Here is a 19,734-nt window from a genome sequence, read left to right as displayed (position 1 = left end):
GTTGCTCTTTTCTTAGTGTTGATCGAATAGTGTTGTTTTATGTAGAGGAGGAGTTATGGCACCTCTAAATCTAATATTTAAATTATGAACATGAGATCTGAACACAATCCTTCTGTACAGATATTGATTGAGGACTTTTGTAGTATGGAACTTTGTGATAAAAACAGGCTTCATGCAGTTTTCTTCTGCTCTCCATGTTCGACCATTTAGTCTCACTAGTTTATGTGATATTCTGCACTTTCTGTATTCTTTGATTTTTCAAAGCCGTTAAACAGTTTCCATATAAAATATCACCGTGATTGAACACAGAAAGCACAAGAAACTCGCCGTGCGAATTATCGCTTGTTTGAGCTAGAGATACTATTTACAGAGGAAGCTAACTTTTCCAGAAATGCAATTAGAAATTTCCACAATAACCATATTTTGGGCCGATGAAACACCCCATGAAGATGTAGAATTTAAACATCAAGAAAAGTTTTCATCCAATGTTTGGGCTGGAATTGTTGGAAATTACTTAATTGGGTCGTTTTTTCTGCGAAAAAGGCTAAATGGCCATAATTATCGCGGGTTGTTAGAAGATGATTTGGAAAGAACACTAGTTAGTAACTAAAAATTAGATATTTTGTTTTGGATAGATATTTTATTTTTGACATTAACAAAATTAATTAATTAACCAAAATATTATTTGTTCATAGACAGTCAGTGGAATGCTACTGATTTAATTAAAAAAATATATTGATTTTTGCATTCATTTATGCAATATTAACGATATATTTATGATCATGTAGAAAAGAGATTTTTATTTTTTAAGCGAAAACCTTACATCGGATTGAAAAAAAACAAGAAATTCAATTTCTTTAGAAATTATTGGAGATTGTAAGAGTAATTTTTATTTTAAGAGAAATCAGTGGCATACCATCAATGCCTGCCGAAATAGACAGGTGAAATTCTGTACACGTACCACTGGTGCCACTGGTGTATTAAAAAAAAGTGGTACACTAAATAATGTCTCCTGCGTACCAAATTTCATTAAAAGATCTAAAGTGATACGATAGTTATCCAAAAAATATATATATATTTTGAAAACTTTATCACCCTGTATTTCAAAAGATAGGGCGTTTAGGGAATATGTTCAGATGAAGTTTTCTATTTAAAATGGACCCAAAAATTGCAACTCTAATTATTGACATTCAATTAGAAAACGCCCTGTATTCACCTTACATTTCGAAAATATGCGCGGAAGCTTGACTTCGTTATTAAAAACAATAGAAAAGTTGATGTAAAAGTATGGGCGGTAATATTTTGTTTTCGGTGTTAAATATTTAAAAAAACGGCTTCTTTACATGCCTGTTAATTTAGTTAATTGAATTTATTCCTTGTAATTTAAGTAACCTCGCGTGTTACTGCCAATGCGACTGACAATCAATCAATCAATATTCCTATATTATCTCAAAAAAATGACCAAATAAAATGTTATTTCGATAATTGCATGCATAAAGGGAACTTGATGGATAACGCGTTATGATCTAAAATAATATTATAATTCGATCAAAATTGTTATCGAAAATATCGCGTTAGGAAGTGAAACCAACCCTCACCAAAGAAAATATGGGCAAGCTCTTGATCTTGCTCTTTTTTTCGGTAGTTTCTCAACCTAATCTTGTACCTTTACAAGGTTTCCTTTCGTACCTATTAGAAACGTACCAGTGCAAAGACATCGTTCTAACCAGAGAACAGGACAAATGCACCAATTTAAGCGACTGGTTTATCAAGTGTTCCGCAACTTCTACAAAAATTATTATTACTGACGAGTACGAAATGAACGTGGTTCTAACAGATTTAACATGGATTTTCGTTTTTGCTGAGAACGTTAGTGAGATTAGCCGCATATTTAAACAAATGGCCAGTGTCCAGTTCTTCCGCACCTTTGGCAAGTTTGTGATTGTGTTGTGTTGCGAAACCGGCGACGAAAAATTTCTGAATCAACTTTTCGACCAACTCTGGGATCAAAGAATTATAAATTTCGTTGTGGTTTACTTTTATTACAGTCTTCAAGTAGTGTCGCATGATCCGTACGCCCAAGGCACTACGGTATTGAATTTTAGCGGATCGAATAAATACGATGGGTTATTTCCGAATAAGCTAAAAAATTTGCATAACCATTCAGTGAGCGCTGTCCTGTTTGACATTGACATCGGACCTAACGTCGACAAGTCATCTGCGAACGAAATGATGATTTACTCTCTCATACAAGCGCTCAATGGTACTATAAACATCACGCACTTGACCGGGACGTTTGCCTGGCGAGTAGCCCGAGATATGTTGGAAAATGGAAAGACAGAATTTTGTCCCATTTTTGTTGGAATACTTCCCCCTTTAAACCCTCTAATGGATTACTCTTATCCCACCATGCACAACGATATGGTAGCGTTGGTTCCTAAATCCAGGTCGCTGAGTAGTTGGAGCTACATAATAACGCTGTTATTCAACAAGATATTTCTGTCGGCCATAGTCGTCATATTAGCACTTACAAGCGTAGATTTTGTGACTTTCAAAGACCGCAACATAGCCGATTCAATTTTTGTGTACTACGGAAGCTTTTTGTCTATGCCGTTCAAAGAATTCAGTCGGTACCGATCAGTAACCATGTTAAGCTGGTTTTTTTACGTCATAGTCGTTGGGGCGGTACTGAGATCAATCATGATGACCGACATTTTGACCCTGAAGTACGAGGCTCCGATCGAGACTATCGAGGATTTGGACCGCAGCAATATGCCAGTTTACTCGATTTTCGCAACGCAGGAGTTTCCCGAGACTCTCGAAGATCAAAGACGGAAAGCGAATTGGTCGTCAATAACCTCAATTATTGGTGAACATAAACGAGCCTCGTTCGTATTACCCCTAAATTATGCCAAACGAGTCATCCGATCTTACGGCGATTTTCCTTACGAAATCATGCCGGAATCAGTTATACCAACGCTCGGCTCTTTCAGCTTTAGAAAGAATTCCGTCTTTCTGAGTAGCTTTCAGATGTTCAGTTTAAGAAGCGGCCAATCCGGCTACATCGATCAACACACCGTCAAAGTTAACAAACGTACAAATAAATTTTTTGATACCAGAACAATTTTGACGCTGCATCATTTAGCTGGTGGATTTTTAATCCTCATTGTCGGCTGGCTGTTTAGTTCCATTGGTTTTCTAACAGAGTTAATGTTAAACCCCAAGCGAACAAAGTAAAGGTGTGTTACGGTTGATGGAATATTAGACGTTTTAGGAGAATAGGAACTAGTAATTTGATAAATATTTGGTCGTGTAAAATTTTGATTCATGTCTGATCTATCTAAAACATTTTCAGCATCGCAATATTTTCGCTTGTATTGATTTTTCAAAATGATGTATCCATATCTAGTGTTTATTAGTTATTAGCCATATTTTTCTGCCAAACGCAATTTAAATTGTTATTGCTGGGTTGGTTCAATAAATCAAACAGTAGAATTCCGGCTGCAATTTTTGCTAGTACTTCAGATACTTTAGTCCCTTGGCAAGGCAAGTAGTAACTTCTGCGATGTACGGTATTAATTTTGTATGTGAAATAATACATTATTTTAAAACCCGTTTCCGAAAGGTGGGAAAGGGTTTCTCCAGTATTAGTATTGAATTAATAAAATGTTAGTGTCAACGTAGAATATAATGTTAACATTAAAATAACAAAATACTAGACTGTTTTCTAATTCCCACTCTACAAAATTATGAGCGGATCACTAAATCATATAGAGAAAAAACATTTCATCAGAGTTAACCAAAAAAAAGTAAAAAAACCTACACAACACGCCTCTTTGAACCTCTACACATAGAGAGATGACATTGGTATATAAAATAAAGTGTTTGGTTTGTTCTAATTATCGACATAACCCTCGATGGTGAAATTTATGGAAAAAAATTAACAATTGTAAAAAATACTTGCACCTCTATGCAAAAAAATATTAACTTCGACCACAACGTTACAAATCAAATAAACTAACACAAACCATTAAAGTCAATAAAATATTTAAAGATAAAAAACAAACAATTTGTTAAAAAACGACACTCCCTATTGTCTAGAAGTTATTGTCTTTAAGTTAACGTTAATGGCAATTAGAAACAATCATATAGGTCGGGGAGAAAGAACAAAGAAAGGAAACTGTTACACACATTGATAATAATAATTTAGCACCCACTACAACCTAATTGTATCAAAAAACTCTGGTGGCTTATGTTTCGCAGTAAGGTTCTGATTAAGAAGATAGGTGTAGAGGCCCTCAACATCCTTCTTTCTGTTGAGGCTATTACTACAACAGTTAATATAACACATCTCTAAAAACTTACGTTTGAAGAGGTTCTTTTCACTCTTTAATACCACCGCCTCATCGTACATGACCCTATGTCCAGTATCATTGACATGAGCACTTAAACTAGTAATATTTGGTTTTAACTTACAATCGCTTTTATGATGTGTTAACCGTTTTTTTAACTTCTGTGAAGTGTGACCGTCGTAAACTAAATTGCAAGAGCATTAAATGCAATACACAACGTCTGATTTTTGTAACGATGGGGTAGTATCTTTAAGATTGGAATAGAAAGATTTGAGGGGTCTTAAGTTGTAATTGGCAATTTTTATATTAGTATCCTTAAAGATCTTAATCAGAGCCGGAGACAATCTATCTATATACTGTAGTTTGCCAAAACTAGGCAACTCATTATTAATATTAAGCTATGGTCGTAAAACATTAGGCTGATCTGTAGTGGCACTATTACAGAAGAGAATTGTATTTATTAACGATGGTGGGTAATTATTATTAATTAGTAGGTTCTTTAATAACATTAAGTTCTTATTTAATAGACTATGGTTACAAATATTTCTAATGCGATTAGTTAATGCTACAATCATATTGATCTTCTATTTTTTACGATATGAAGGGAATGTATCTACCAGAACTAGTAACTTTTCTATGACAATCAAGAATAACTAAATTTTATTTAGTGCGAATGACCTTTGTGTCAAGGAAAGGGACAGAGCGATCCGTCTCGGTCTCCACCGTAAAAGTGGGATCGGAGTGAAAGGATTTGAAAATGTCAAGTGTAGATTCGATGAGGTTAAGGCGGAACTGCTGTTAATAAATCATCAACATATTGATATATAAATGGGAATGGGTTGCATATTTGGATGAATTTTATCGTGTTTGAAATTCCTTCCTTTGTTTGGTGTTTTACATATGTTAGAGTTGGCTGTGCAGTTGGTAGCATTGACCGGTTTGAGAATGACATTTTTAGGTTATTGCGAATTGTTTAGTTTCCGTCTCGACAATACGCAGTGTGGTTTTTTAACAAATTGTTTGTTTTTTATCTTTAAATATTTTATTGACTTTAATGGTTTGTGTTAGTTTATTTGATTTGTAACGTTGTGGTCGAAGTTAATATTTTTTTGCATAGAGGTGCTTTTTTACAATTGTTAATTTTTTTCCATAAATTTCACCATCGAGGGTTATGTCGATAATTAGAACAAACCAAACACTTTATTTTATACACCAATGTCATCTCTCTATGTGTAGAGGTTCAAAGAGGCGTGTTGTGTAGGTTTTTTTACTTTTTTTTGGTTAACTCTGATGAAATGTTTTTTCTCTATATGATTTAGTGATCCGCTCAAAATTTTGTAGAGTGGGAATTAGAAAACAGTGTAGTATTTTGTTATTTTAATGTTAACATTATATTCTACGTTGACATTAACATTTTATTAATTCAATACTAATACTGGAGAAACCCTATCCCACTTTTTTGAGACAGGTTTTAAAATAATGTATTATTTCACATACACAATGAATACCGTACATCGCAGAAGTTACTACTGCCATTTCTGAAAAAGTTAGCTTCATCTGTAAATAGTATCTCTAGCTCAAACAAGCGATAATTCGCACTTTTGTCTAAAAACCATTGACAAAAATTAACACGCAAGGGAAAATCTTTGGGAAGTAACGCTTGGACTCGTTCAGAATCGGACAAGATTTTCCAAAACAAGACGTGCGATATATTTAGATTATTTCCTGTTTTTCTAGTACAATTTAAAATTGCTTAACTTTCTGGTGTTCTTACAGTTCGAGGGGCCCCCTTTTAAATTATTATTTACTCTCACAGTACCAGTTTCGGTCAACCTTCTATGTACATTTGAAAATGAGCGCCCATCTGGTATGACTCTATTAGGAAAATCACTTGTAAAATGCATATCTGCCAACTCCTCATTAATAAACTAGACCATTCTTTTTTAAAATTACAATACTTCGATCTTTTGAAGTATTTTAATAAAGCAGATAGACAATTACTTAAGTAAAAAATAATAATGATAATAATTCCCTGCATGCTGCCATTTTAACGATTGTTATAATCAAGCGAAAACTATATATCGACTTGAAAAAAATGAAGAAATTAAATTTCTGCCCTGCACACAAAATAATTAAATGTTGAAGATATTCATTTAGAATTCTGCAACTTCTGTGTAGCTTTTGTTAATCCACTGCTGATCATTAATTTTTGGTAACTTTAGAGCATTATGCATTTTAGGTACGTAACTTTTAATCAATTTGACATAGAAATTCTGTTTCTAATAAGCTTTTTTAAGGTACATAAGTTAATATTATTAAATCAATTTATTAAATGAATATTATTAATTAATATAAGTCAATACTACTATCAGCGACATTGGTATATATTCTCATGCATCGTGTAAGGAGACACTGAAAGTATGTCCGAAGGGTATGAGGGTATAAAAATTAGCATTAGAAAGAACATAAATTATGCCAAGCTCAAGATCTCATATACCTTCTGAACTTCAGTTATTGCAAGAGATAATAGTTTAAATTCTCATTATAACAGTAAAAGTGTTTTTGTTTACTGAAATAAAAAATTAAGAGCTTCTTTAAAATTAAATTGAATTAAATTTCTGGAATCGCCGCCAGGGGACGTAATCGCATTCTTGAATTTTAATACCAGTTTTTTGAGACACTTAGAAGTACAAATAATACTGGAACGCTGAGATATCTCCATAACTGCCAAAACCGTAGCGATAAAATTCAATACTTGGAGTTTTTGAACATACATAATTCAAAAATACTAAATATTTATAATGCCGACGTGTGACATAAAAGTTCTAAATCTAACAGCATTACTGTTTTTTCACCCCAAATCTTTACAATTACTTTTCGAGATGGACCGGCAATTTTTATTATGTTAAACTAAAATTATTTCCTTCTGGAGTATCCTACCTGGATACACCATTTTCAGTGTTAGTGTAGGGACACCAATAGGCAAAACTCACAAATTGATCCCAGGTGATCCTATCTGCACTTGATAAAACAAATTGCAATGGAATCAATGCAAATAATGAAATTATTAATAATGAAGTTATTATCTGGCCACTCTCTATTCTTTTAGCATATCCAATTAAGTGATTATTACTCACAGCTGTCTGAAATATACTACAATAGTATATTATGCAACAATCGCGGTAAACGGCACTTGAGTTTATTTGGCACGAGCGGAGCGAGTGGTTAATAAACGGAGTGACTTAAAAACATTATTAAACTTGTTGGATAGTATACTTTCTCTACGACCGTTAGATGAAAAACTCAAATGCTAAAGTGACGCTTGCCGCGCGCTAGATCGGCGTATGATTAAGTATTTTACAGAAGGGAGTAGAATAAAGTAGTTTAATTAATTTTGGTAATTTTTTATTTAGTTGAATTTTATTTCCACCGCCACTAGCTCGAAGAGGAAAACGATAACACACAATATACAACCAATAACAAGAATTAAAAATCCTCCGCTTAAATGACTTACAGTCAAAATTACCCGGGTATCCGATAGCCGGTTTCTAACCTTTTTGATTTCCAAATCATTGTCTCCGTCTCCAGCCTGCGCGCTCCTCAAATACAGAGCGTGAAAAATATCCAGAAATGGCGAATTTTTCCTAAACATAAACACGCCGAACGTGGGCATCAACGGTTGCGGCATGATTTCATACGGAACATCGCCCAGTAGGTCTTGGTAAAATTTAATGAACTTTTTGGCGTAACTATATGGTAATATAAACGAGCAACGCTTGCGATCGAGAACAATCGAATGTACCTCCGAAAAGTTCTTCGTACGCACCTGATCCACAAGAATCTGCGGAATATATTGAGTTTTGAAAATTTCGTAGACATCCAAGTCGCTTTTGTCCAAATCTTCGATTGTTGCTATCGGTTCCTCGTACTTGGTGTTTAAAATTTCTGTCATCATGAAGGACTTCAACGTCGCACCAACGACCACAACGTAAAGGAACCATCCGAATGCGGGAACGGACCGATATCTGCCAAATTCGTCAAAAGGAATTGTCAAGAAGCTTCCGTAGTAAATGAAAATGGAATTGACCAAGTCACGCTGTTTAAATATTACAAAATCTACTCCGGCGAGGGTTAATATAACAACAATACACGAAAGGAATACCTTGTGCCTTAAAATAGCAACAACATCGATCCAACCACTCAGCGGGCGGGGTTTGGGTACTACCGCTACCATATCATTATGCGCGATAGGATACGAGTGTTCTATCAGTGGGTTTAGAGGTAGTAACATGGAAAAGTAATTGGGAGAAAATTCTACCTCTCCTGTTTCTATCAATGTCAGAGCGGTTCGCCACTGCATCTCTTGGTCAAAAGAAATAATATTCATAGTTCCGTTGAGCGACTCTATTAATGTGAATAACATCCTTTCGTTTGCAGACGTCCAGTCAACTTCTTTCCCAAAAAGGGTTTCAAATGAGACAGCGTTTATGTAATGCTTGTGAAGGTTTCTGAGACGGATTGGAAATAAGTTTTCATATTTCTTTTCCCCGCTGAAATTCATGACCTTGGAACCATCCGAATACGGGTCGTAGGACACCACCTGAAGACTGTAATAGAAATAAACTAGAATAAATTTTATAACTCTGTGGTCCCAAAGTTTGTCCAAAATTGGCCGGACGAAATGATCACCCGTCGTTTTCTTGCACAACGTGATCACAAATTTGCAAAAAGTGCGAAAAAACGGCGCTCGCACCAATTTTTGAAATATAACATCAATGTTGTCCACGGTCTCGACAAAGATGAAAATCCACGTAGAATCAGTTACGGCAATATCCATGCCGTAGTCGTAGGTGATGATGATCTTTGAAGACGACCTCGTGGATTGATGTACAAACCACTCATTTAGTTTTCGACACTTTCCTGGTTCTTGAATGAAAATCACGTCTTCTACCATATGGGTTTTTGCAATATGCATTAGAAATTCTTGCAAAGGTGAAATAATATATTCGAAATTGGCGAGAAAAAGCAGCGACGAGAGAGTCAATAATATTGTGAATTTTGGCATGGCCTTACACCCTGGAAAAACAGGAATGATATAGCTGAAGTTTATTTCCGATGATGATCAGGCATCATATTTCCTTTGAAACTTAGGGCACGTTCATCCATCTAAGCTACATTTACTTGATTACTGCAAATGAAACAATATTCGTGTCTGTCATGTCTTGATATAGGTAATATAAGGTAATTTCTTACCAATTTTTATAATATTTTCCAAATGTGTGGCATGTTAATCGTCAATCATTCAATTTACTTCGAAGAACGGTCTCAAAAAAAGGAAGGAAAAATCGATCGTCACGGGTATGCCAAAATCAGTCATTGTTCATTTTGCGACGCAAATTTTATTTAGAGGGAGACGGGACTAATCAGAAAAGTGTAATAATACTTCTCATTTTGGTTTGGAATTTTTGACGCTAAATAATTTTCTAAAGCGGACTTTGCAAAATCATTTAAATATTTTACCCTTCTTTGAACTAAGTAGTTGTGGCGATACACATGTGAGGATTTTGTGTATATAGAATACCTACTCTTAATTTCATACTGGTGTTAATTAATAAACATTTTTAAAAATGGTAAATTTATTATTCCTCCATTTTGCCTATATAAGCAAGTCGATGTCCCGAGTTTTTTTTTAGTTCTATTTCCACAGCAAATGTCTCATAAACAAAGATCACAACATGATAATGTTATGGAAACTAGTAAATTAGTTGAGAATTAGCAAAGTCATTAAAATCTTTTGCTAAAGGAGAACTTATCAAGGAGTGTTTGTTAGAAGTTTGCAGTATTGCAGTGTGTCCTGTTGTACGACGTCTAAAAATGATCTAAAAACAATATTGACTCAACGTATGGCTGGTCTTGAATCATTTTCCACCGATTTGTCCCAAAACAGCTCAGCTAGCGAACAGCTAGGTTTTGATTTAAAGTTTACTGTTACTTAGAAATTGCTTGCTTTACAGTCGCTAAAGGGAACCACTACAAAGAGGACATTTTTAATGAAATTCAAAAGGTCTTCACAAATTTTGACTTACCATGATCAAAATTAGTTGGAGCATGCACAGATGATGCAGTTTCTATGATCGGCTTACGAAAAGGTTTCATTAGAATTTTGAATTTTGAAAAAGCAACTGAATTAAATAAGCAAGTCCTTCATTGCATTATCCACCAACAGACCTTGTGTTCCAAGTCCATTCGACTCCCTCAATTCTAATCAATTTCTAGGCTGAAATATGTGAGGAATATAACGACGTAATATAAAGTCAGATGGCCAAGCAAAGGAAAAATGCTGAAACGGTTTTACGCATAGAAGCTATCTGGTAACAGTTACCATTTCATCACGCTCTCTGCGTATCGAAATATTGCTTATGCTCAGTATGCTGAAAAACTCAAGTTACTGTCGGAACAATTTTCAAAGAGATTTTGCTATCATATATAATAACAAAGGTTTTGGTTATAGCGGTAATACAACATCCGAAATACACGAAAGCAAAAAAGGCGATCGTAAGCGGAAGAACCAGAGGAATTTAGGAAAATCGAACAAAAAATTTTCAGCTGCCGTCGACGAGGGATTCAAATTTCAATGCGAAAAGTGCATCAAGGTATTCAGTCGCGTTGCGGATTTGGAAAAGCATCGGAGCAACGAACACGCCGCTAATTTCACTTGTGAAGAGTGTGGACAGGTAATAAACACATTAATTTAGCTCTCCGTCATGGGTTCAGATGGTACTTTTAGGTTCTAAATTTATTGTACCGTGCGTCCAATTTGTCTTGATAACATTTTGATTAAATAGAAAACAAAAAGTTAGGGTTACCAGATTTTTTCCTAAATGATATGAACACATTATTGTGATTACAATAACAATAACACACTTTATATTTTATTCAACTTGTTTTCTGGGTATCAGCAAAACTGCAAGAGGGCAGCGTGACTAACAATTAAAGTCAAGTATATAAAAAGTAAGTTACTCCCAAAAGATATTTACAAACCTTTAAAAGAAACCTGCAACGTGTCAAATATCAAAAAAGCATGAAGAGAATAAAAACATTTATCAGTGGAGCAACTAACAAAAAAATTGAGGATTTAGGTTTGGCAACAAAAACTTCTAATACCCACTTTTCTCAATTGATTACAGAATTAACTTCAAGTTTAAATAAATATTCCATAATAAATTCTAATCAGATTAAAGAGGCACTATTTTTAAAATCGTATACGTGCGATGAAGATAAACGTATAATTTTCAAAAAAGAATTCCGCTGGTTTTTTATTTGTCGACAGTACCTCGCTATTGTTTCCTTGTATAATAAAATTCTAAATAATATTGACTATGACCAGAATTCATCACAGCCCTTTCTTTGATCCATAAAGACCATTTGATTTAATTAGTATAAATCCATTACTTCTAAAGTTGGAGAGATGTGGTGTTCGGGGAAATGCCCTTTCTTGTCTTAAAAGCTTCCTGACTTACCGACAACAAAAAATATTAGGAAAGATTGATAGAGTTACTCGTCTAGTTATGAAAATGTGACTCACGGAGTTCCACAGGGTGGTTGTCGGAGCCTCTTCTTTTCGCAATTTCACAAAAATTACTTTGGACTGATTGTTGATAATACCGCAGTATTTATTGTGGTTCTAAATGGGACGAACTAAGCCTCAACGCTGATGTTGTCGTTTAAAATATAATTAATTACAGTCCGCTAATGGATTGGTTTTAAATCACGACAAAACTGAGCTTATATATTTCTTATTCAGAGACTGGTCTGTTAGGTGTATATTGAACAAAAATTGTCGTGTTACTTCAGACCAAGCATCTTTTTTCGCTGGGTAGCTATGTTTAGTTTCTTATTTTTCTAATAATTAATGATGATATTTGGTTTCCATATGTTTGTAGTTAACAATATAGTAAAAAAAGTTAAATTAATAGAGAATTATATAATACATAATTATGTTATTTTGCTAACGGTCAATTTCTCCAATTCTGAACAAGTATTTAAGTTTTGCAAGCGAAATAATTTGCAGTAATCTTATACATGGTGTCCAAAATTTAACTTTGTGCCCTACTGTTTGACTTAAGAGGGAATGTAGTTTTTAATTACCCATCGAATGGTATTAGGATGGTATATATATATATATATATATATATATATATATATATATATATATATATATATATATATATATATATATATATATTCGCATGTATTCGCCTAAGATATTTAGAAATGTCAGATAATTTATTTAGATAGTCAGTCTGGCCATAGTGGTAATATTTTTTGTGATTTTTGAAATTTGTTTGTTGTTGTTTAGTCCAAATAAAGATTTTCCAGTCCCTGAAAATTTTAAAAAAATGCATCCATTATTATTGTTATTATTTGTATTATTTTAACGAGTAACCTTTGGTTTTTAAACATGCCGCAACTTGTACCCCGTTTTTTTCAAACCAGGGCAAGTCTTAATCAATAAATCGACTTTTCGACAAAACCAGATCAAATTGACAACATCAATAAATTATCAGAGATTTCCAAACATTTATACAAAATAAATGATTTAAAAACACAAAATAGCGCCAAAACTAGTTAGTTCGTTATACCATTCGGGGGGGTAATTGAAAAGTAAATTCTCTGGTAAATGGAAAGTATAACATTCCATTTAAATTAATCATGTGACAATTCACTTAAGCTTCTTATTATACTTGAATAAATTGTACAAGTTGGAAAGTTTTTTTATAATAGGGCGATGGCGAGATGCCGCTTTGTTATTAGAATTGCAATTTTCATTTTGAAAAAAATCGAGTTATTCTAAAAAATTTATTGAAAAGGTCACTTATTTTGATCGCTGAAATGCTATGATATACGGGGCTTCCATTTAAAGACATAAGTGAATTATTTTAAAAAGTAACCATTATTGGACCTTTCATATCGCAGAAAAAAGAACTTTTTGAAGTTCTTGTATTTTGGCTACAGTAGTCCGTGCGGTATAGCGCCAAGGAACTTGTATATACATGGTGTCTCCAGATTGATGGAACATTACAAATTTTGAGAAAACAGGACGTAGCAATTGCTGAAAATATATACCTAGTGTTTTTAATTAATGATTTGAAATTGTGAAAATTAATTCAAGAGATTTAGAATGTAAAAAAAATTGAAATGGATGCAAATTATTGAAATAAAATTCTGATTTAAGTTTTAATTAGGATTTAAGTTTTGTTTATTATTTATGGAGAGTGCGGACGGATTAAAATGAAAATGCGTAGAAAGTTTCTATTGGGAATTTCAAGTGGAATCCCAAAGTAAGTAACTAAAGGAATTATGATGAACAAAAAGTTTTTTTTCTTCAAATGGAATACCCTTTTTATTAACAAAAGTTCTGAATATTCTGGCACATAATTAAAATTAAATTGTGTTGACATATTTAGGTGTAATGTACCCATGAAGTGTTATTGATTTACGAAAAATTGACAAAATTCATTACATTGAAAACTATTTTCGACAGTTAAAATGTAAAAAAAGAGAGTTCAATGGATGAAAATTATTGAAATGAAATTCTGATTTAAGTTTTATTATTTATGGAAAGTGTGGACGGAATCCGCATAGAAATTTCAAGGAATTCCAGTGGAATTTCAAAGAATTTCAAAAAAATAATAGGTAATTAAATGACTTATATTAAAAACATTTTCCTCTGCAGAATACATCTTGGTATAAACTGTCGGATTAAATTTTCTACATGCATTTATATCAGTCAACACCCTCCATAAATAATAAAAATTTAACTTAGCATTTCGTTTTAATAATCTTCATCCATTTTAGTTCTTTTTGCTTCACTTTCTAAATCTCCTTAAGAAAGTATATCGCGAATTTTAGGCTTAAAAATATATCAAAATATTTAGATTTTCTTAGAAAACTGCTTTTATTTCGGATCTATTGAGGTATAGGAACATGATATATAAATGGCAAACGATTTTGAATATCTGCCAGATAGACTAACACTTCGTAACGAGTGCAATTTAAAATAAAATAAAGGAAATGGAAGGCAAAGGCCTCTTAGTATTTCTAATAAACAGAGTGATTCATTCGAAAAAATCACTTTTTGTCAATTTTTGTGTAAGGTGGAAAAATGATAATTTTGTATAGATTCTGCACATCTCAAAATTTCAGGTTGCAAATGATTTTACTAACGCACTAATAAAAATATAAATCAGGGTCTGTTTCAGCCGAAAAATATGGAAAATAATTAAACCGCTAGGGGAAGGTATAGTTAAATATTTTACAAAAGGCATCATAAAGTGACAGTAGTTAGAAAAATCAAAATTTACTTTACGAACGGCAATACTGCGATGCTGAAATTATTTTAGATCGATAGAGAGCCAAATACATATGTGACCAAATTTTAACCAAATTGCAATGTCCTGTTTTACCAAAACGTATAATGTTTCATCAACCGTTTCATTACTTTTTAATAAATCTAACCTATTCGTATTCCAACGATTTTTAAGACTTTGACCTCAATGAAGGCGTTGCTGGTTCACAGTCGGGCTCACAAGAGTCTGAAGCCGTATGTTTGCGACACATGTGGCAGGAGTTACTCCCAAACGTCCCATTTATGGCAGCACATGCGCTTCCATCAAGGTAATTATTTTCAGTATTAAAGTGGTCTTACAATGTATAAGATCCATCAAATTAGCAGAACGAGAAATTTACTTATTTTTCTATTTCTCTGGGTTTAGCAAGTAGATTGTCGTTCAGATAACAAAAATATTCAGCTGAACTTCTTCTCTTCTTCTACCTCATCCTCCATAAAGATCTTTGAGTGTATGAAGTAGTGACGTTTCTTTTTTTCGTATTTTCTGGTATGCCTGTTGCTTATTGATCTTTTCATTGTTCCTCGAGAATTGTTTTTGAATTTCGTTCTCATTTCGCGCGTCAGCAATTATTATGTACTTAAATTGAATGAAAGATATTGGTTTCCAAAAATAGAATGAAACAAAAACACACTTAATAAATGAAAGAACACAAAGGAAACAGTTTCGACTGCACCAAGCAAACCAAAAATATTCCATTAACCGATAGCAAATTTCACGTTCGCCGGCAAATTTACCCACAACTAGATTGAAATTTATTGAAATCTAATTAAGGGCAAAAATAATTTTCAAACAGTTGCCAATTTTGCCGTGCGAACGAAACTAATATTTGCTGTGTGGTTTATTGAAAATATTGTTAGCTGCGTATATTGCAGTGAAAAATTTGTCCGCTAAAATTTATAATTTATATCTTAGGTGATTGAGAAGTAGGTCATCTCCGAAAAACAAAATTTTTATTTATAACTGACAGTGACTGTTAGAAATTTAGTAAACCTATGCTCCTTTTATCGTACATAAAATGCTTTATTCGCAACGAGAAAGTTTGTTAAACCAAATAAGAGGGCTAAATTGGCTACGCGTAATTAACCTCTGACTGTACTTTTCAAACAAAAATACTTTCATCGAATCCATGAAAAATTACAACAAACATCCAACCTAGCCTGAAAAAAGAGAACACTTCGTATAATATTACATCCTAATACCTAATTATATCCTAATAGCTATATTTAATAGTTTTCGCAATATTAAATATTGTTAAACGCAATATTAAAAAATATTCTAGAATATATAATTTGGGTAGGTATAAAATAATTTTTCCTTTCAATACATCTGATCTATGTTTTCCGTAATCTTTCTAAAGCGGAAGTGATAGATTGGGAATATTCTTTCTTCATTTAGAATTTGAACTTCTGTACCTAATCAGGTTTTTTAGATGCTCTCTGTTTTCGATTGTTTTCGATTCGTATTTGCGTTTACACGATCTTTTAGAGTTCCATCATTCATCGGCGTCAGGTCAGGACTGTTGGCTGGCCATTTTATTATTCCATCTTTTTCAAATCATTCATTAAATCTTTGATTGAAATATTCTTTAACAACTTCTACACAATGAAAGGGAGCGCCGTTTTGTTGAAAGACGAGGTTTCTTAGTTGTTGAATATTATCCTGTTGTTTAAATTAGCACGCCACACATTTACAGTTTGGCGTTACCCGTTACATAATTTTATCAATGTTGAAATCGTGCTTTATCATTTGCAGATATCTGCCTTCATCCATTTGACATCCATATCAGTTACTATGCTGTTCATATTTCGTATATAATATGCTATGCTTACCGTGTCTAACATATTTTGAATTTCATTTCTATTTATCCGACTGAAAGCTTTTGATGTACATATATTTGGGATTGATTTTCTTATGGGCGTTGATCTAGTGGTCTGTGTTGGTATTCAAAAAATAAATAAATACAGGCTCATCAAAAAGTAACATTAAAAGTAAAAGTAAAATCTTACTTTGCATTTATAAAAAGAATGGCTTTTTATAAGGCTGCTGTAAAAAGGGTAGAATTTGCAATAGGTATTAGCACTAAATCCATTTTTCAGGAAAAAAAAATATTCAGAAGAATCATATAAAAATGAGATTTTCTATAAATATATTTTATTTTTATAATACATAATATTTTTTTGTAAGATTCCTTAAATTTTGAAATTTTCCTAATATTCGCTTAGACAGTATTTCTTGTCTAAGTCTAAAATATTCTTAGGAATTAATACACAGGATGTTCTATTTAAAATACGATTACACACATGAAAGTACAATCATCTTATAATAATACCATATACAAATTCTCTGTTTGAAAGTAGCAACAGCGAAACGTATCAATTTTTCTCTGGCAACCTAAATTTGCTTTCATCTTCTCCTGTCTAATTTTTAAAGCTCGAATAAACATGTTTTGTACACCGACTCCACTAGTATTCGCCAAATATTGAAATTTTAGGAATAAAACCGTTTGCCTGCCCTCACGAAGGATGCGAGGCTAGATATACCATCCGACCGGACCTCAAAGACCACATAAGAAAAGTACACACTAGGGAGCGACCTTTTAAATGTAACGTTTGCAACAAGTGTTTCCTTACCGGCTCTGTCTACTACCAACATCGACTGATCCATACCAATGATCGAAGATACGGTTGCGACGTAAGATTATATTGGAGTTTTTTTGTATTCTATGACCAAACTAATTCCCTGTCGCATGGTGGTATGCCACTACCTAAAATTAAAATTTTAGCTTCTTGTGATGTTGTATAATATGAATATTTATAATTTTCTAAATATTGCCATATAAATGTTTTCCTGAAAAATATATACGTGTTGAAAAAATATTCCGGGATATCATCCGCTCGCTTGTTGAACTCCCGACTCCGAAGTGTTTTCAAAGCGCGAAGATGCCAAGTGGCGAGACGTCCGCAGGATTCCAGTCGGAGTTCAACATAAAATTTTCAAGTATAAATCGATCGAAATTAACAAAAATGCAAATGTGCATTTTCGTTAATATGAAAAATTATTAATATTAATGTTATTTTAAATAAAGCCAAAACTATTTTTCTATAATTAAAACCGTTCTTCGTAAATCTTATAATTTTTTGCCTATACTACAGATCTATTTGAATAAATATAAATCAAAAATCGTAATAAAAATTTTTATTCGCGGATCGGCACATCAAAACATACATAGCAAATTGCAAAACATAAAATATACAGATTTTAGTTACATAATATGTTCGATTTAAAAAAAAAGAATAATTCAATTAATGATTCAACAATAACCATTGATACATTCAGATAATAGCAACGTTCACAACATGCAATTCGTAAATTAACAAACCATTCCTTGCAGTTGTAAAAACAATTAATAACTAAATGTTTTCAATTTTTTTTAGTAATACCTTTTTTAACTTCATTAATTAAATCATTTACCAATGGAAACTGGTCTTATACATTTTGGCCACCCTATTGACATTATGACATCAAACAAGTAACACTAAATAGGTTAGAATAAAATATTTCAAATTTTGTGCTTTCTTAACCATATAGGGTGCAGCATCCGATAAAAGGATTCTCTATTATTAGAAAAAATGCATTTTTTTCTACCAAACATGCAAAAATGCATAACCACCTAAGATTTTTGCTTCTTTTTGCTAATTAACTTCTTAATTAATAATTGCTATTGTTGGTTGGTTTTGCACCATAACGTTGCACCATGTGTGAAACAGATATACTACATAAGTTTTGTATCTAGCGACCTGCATTGCATGGACAAATGGTACAAAATTTATTATTCGTTATCTGCAAAAACCTAAGCAAAACTTAGTTAAGAAAACCATAGAAATTTCCCAAAAAAATCTGGATCGATCAAACAAAAATTTGTAGGCAAATAGCAGTAAACTCATTGCATATAAACGGCCCATTTTCAAAACACCCTGTACACCTAACAATTTTTATATTTTAGATTTGCAAAAAGAGGTTTTTTAGAGCGGACGCTTTGAATAACCATAGAAGGATCCACACGGATGAGAGGCCGTATCCTTGTAACGTGTGCGGCAGGGAATTTAGACAGAAGGGTGATAGAAATAAGCACGCACGCACCCAACATTTTAAAGTTATGCATCGTTAATTGACTATTTTAATTGGTTTATTGTTCATTGTTTTCTGTGCTGGTTGTTATGTAATTTTATAGTTTCAAGAGTAATTTCTAAAGTGTATTCCTTGGTAACTAATAAAGAGTTATGGAGCTGTTTATCGGTGGTTTCAATGTTATCATTTTCATCAGTAACATCAAGTATTTCAGCCCTTTTTTAATTAAATAATTTAAAGCTGGGTAGGTATAAACTCCTGTTTATTAACTTGAGAAAATGAGATATAATGGACACAGACCCCAGCTAAAATTCTTATTGCTATGTTAATTCAATAATTAAAACACATGAATTTTCCCATATAGTGAATACTAGTTCCCTGTATTGTAACAACTTATTCGGTGTACAGGGTGGTCAGTTAAGAATGCAAAGTGCTGTATCTCGAAAACTATTCGTCGTAGAATTATTCACTAAAATCCTTTTAAAAGCCAAACTTTATACGAGTAAACCACTATACTGATTTTAACAAACATGGTATCGTTAAAAAAAAATTATTTGTCTAGTTCATAGTGATCCCGCTAGAGTGCGTTCTTTGATAAATTAACAGAAAATTGCTAAATTCTCTAAAAAATTAAATGCGATAATATGACTTTTCCATAAAAACGTTGTGAAATGATACCCAAATAAGCTGCTGAAAACCGAATGTTGATATCTTATTTCTAGCCTTAAATATCCAAGAAAGCAAATTTAAATATTATAAACTTTTAAAAAGTCGATATTACACCGTATTTTGAAACAACAAAATAATCTTAGTTCAAAAAAATAGAGAGTGACCCAATGGGA

At 32.8% G+C, this 19,734-nt stretch overlaps 1 protein-coding gene across 1 annotated transcript in view; it reads left to right on the top strand.

Annotated features, from left to right (window-relative positions):
- Nucleotides 1-19,055, top strand: part of LOC132708105 (zinc finger protein 62 homolog) — a 29,565-nt gene extending 10,510 nt beyond the window's left edge. The window contains exons 2-5 of the mRNA XM_060680228.1: nt 10,864-11,086; nt 14,897-15,029; nt 17,256-17,455; nt 18,768-19,055. Coding sequence (XP_060536211.1) covers nt 10,864-11,086; nt 14,897-15,029; nt 17,256-17,455; nt 18,768-18,932 — 721 coding nt within the window. The 3' untranslated portion in view covers nt 18,933-19,055. The remainder of the gene's footprint in view (nt 1-10,863; nt 11,087-14,896; nt 15,030-17,255; nt 17,456-18,767) is intronic.
- The last annotated feature ends 679 nt before the right edge of the window (nt 19,056-19,734 follow it).

Source organism: Cylas formicarius, unplaced genomic scaffold, assembly GCF_029955315.1.
Source record: "Cylas formicarius isolate icCylForm1 unplaced genomic scaffold, icCylForm1.1 PGA_scaffold_10__41_contigs__length_53128322, whole genome shotgun sequence".
Lineage (NCBI taxonomy): Eukaryota > Metazoa > Arthropoda > Insecta > Coleoptera > Brentidae > Cylas > Cylas formicarius.
The sequence above is the reverse complement of the archived record's forward strand: the minus strand, read 5'-3'. Positions and strand labels throughout refer to the sequence as shown.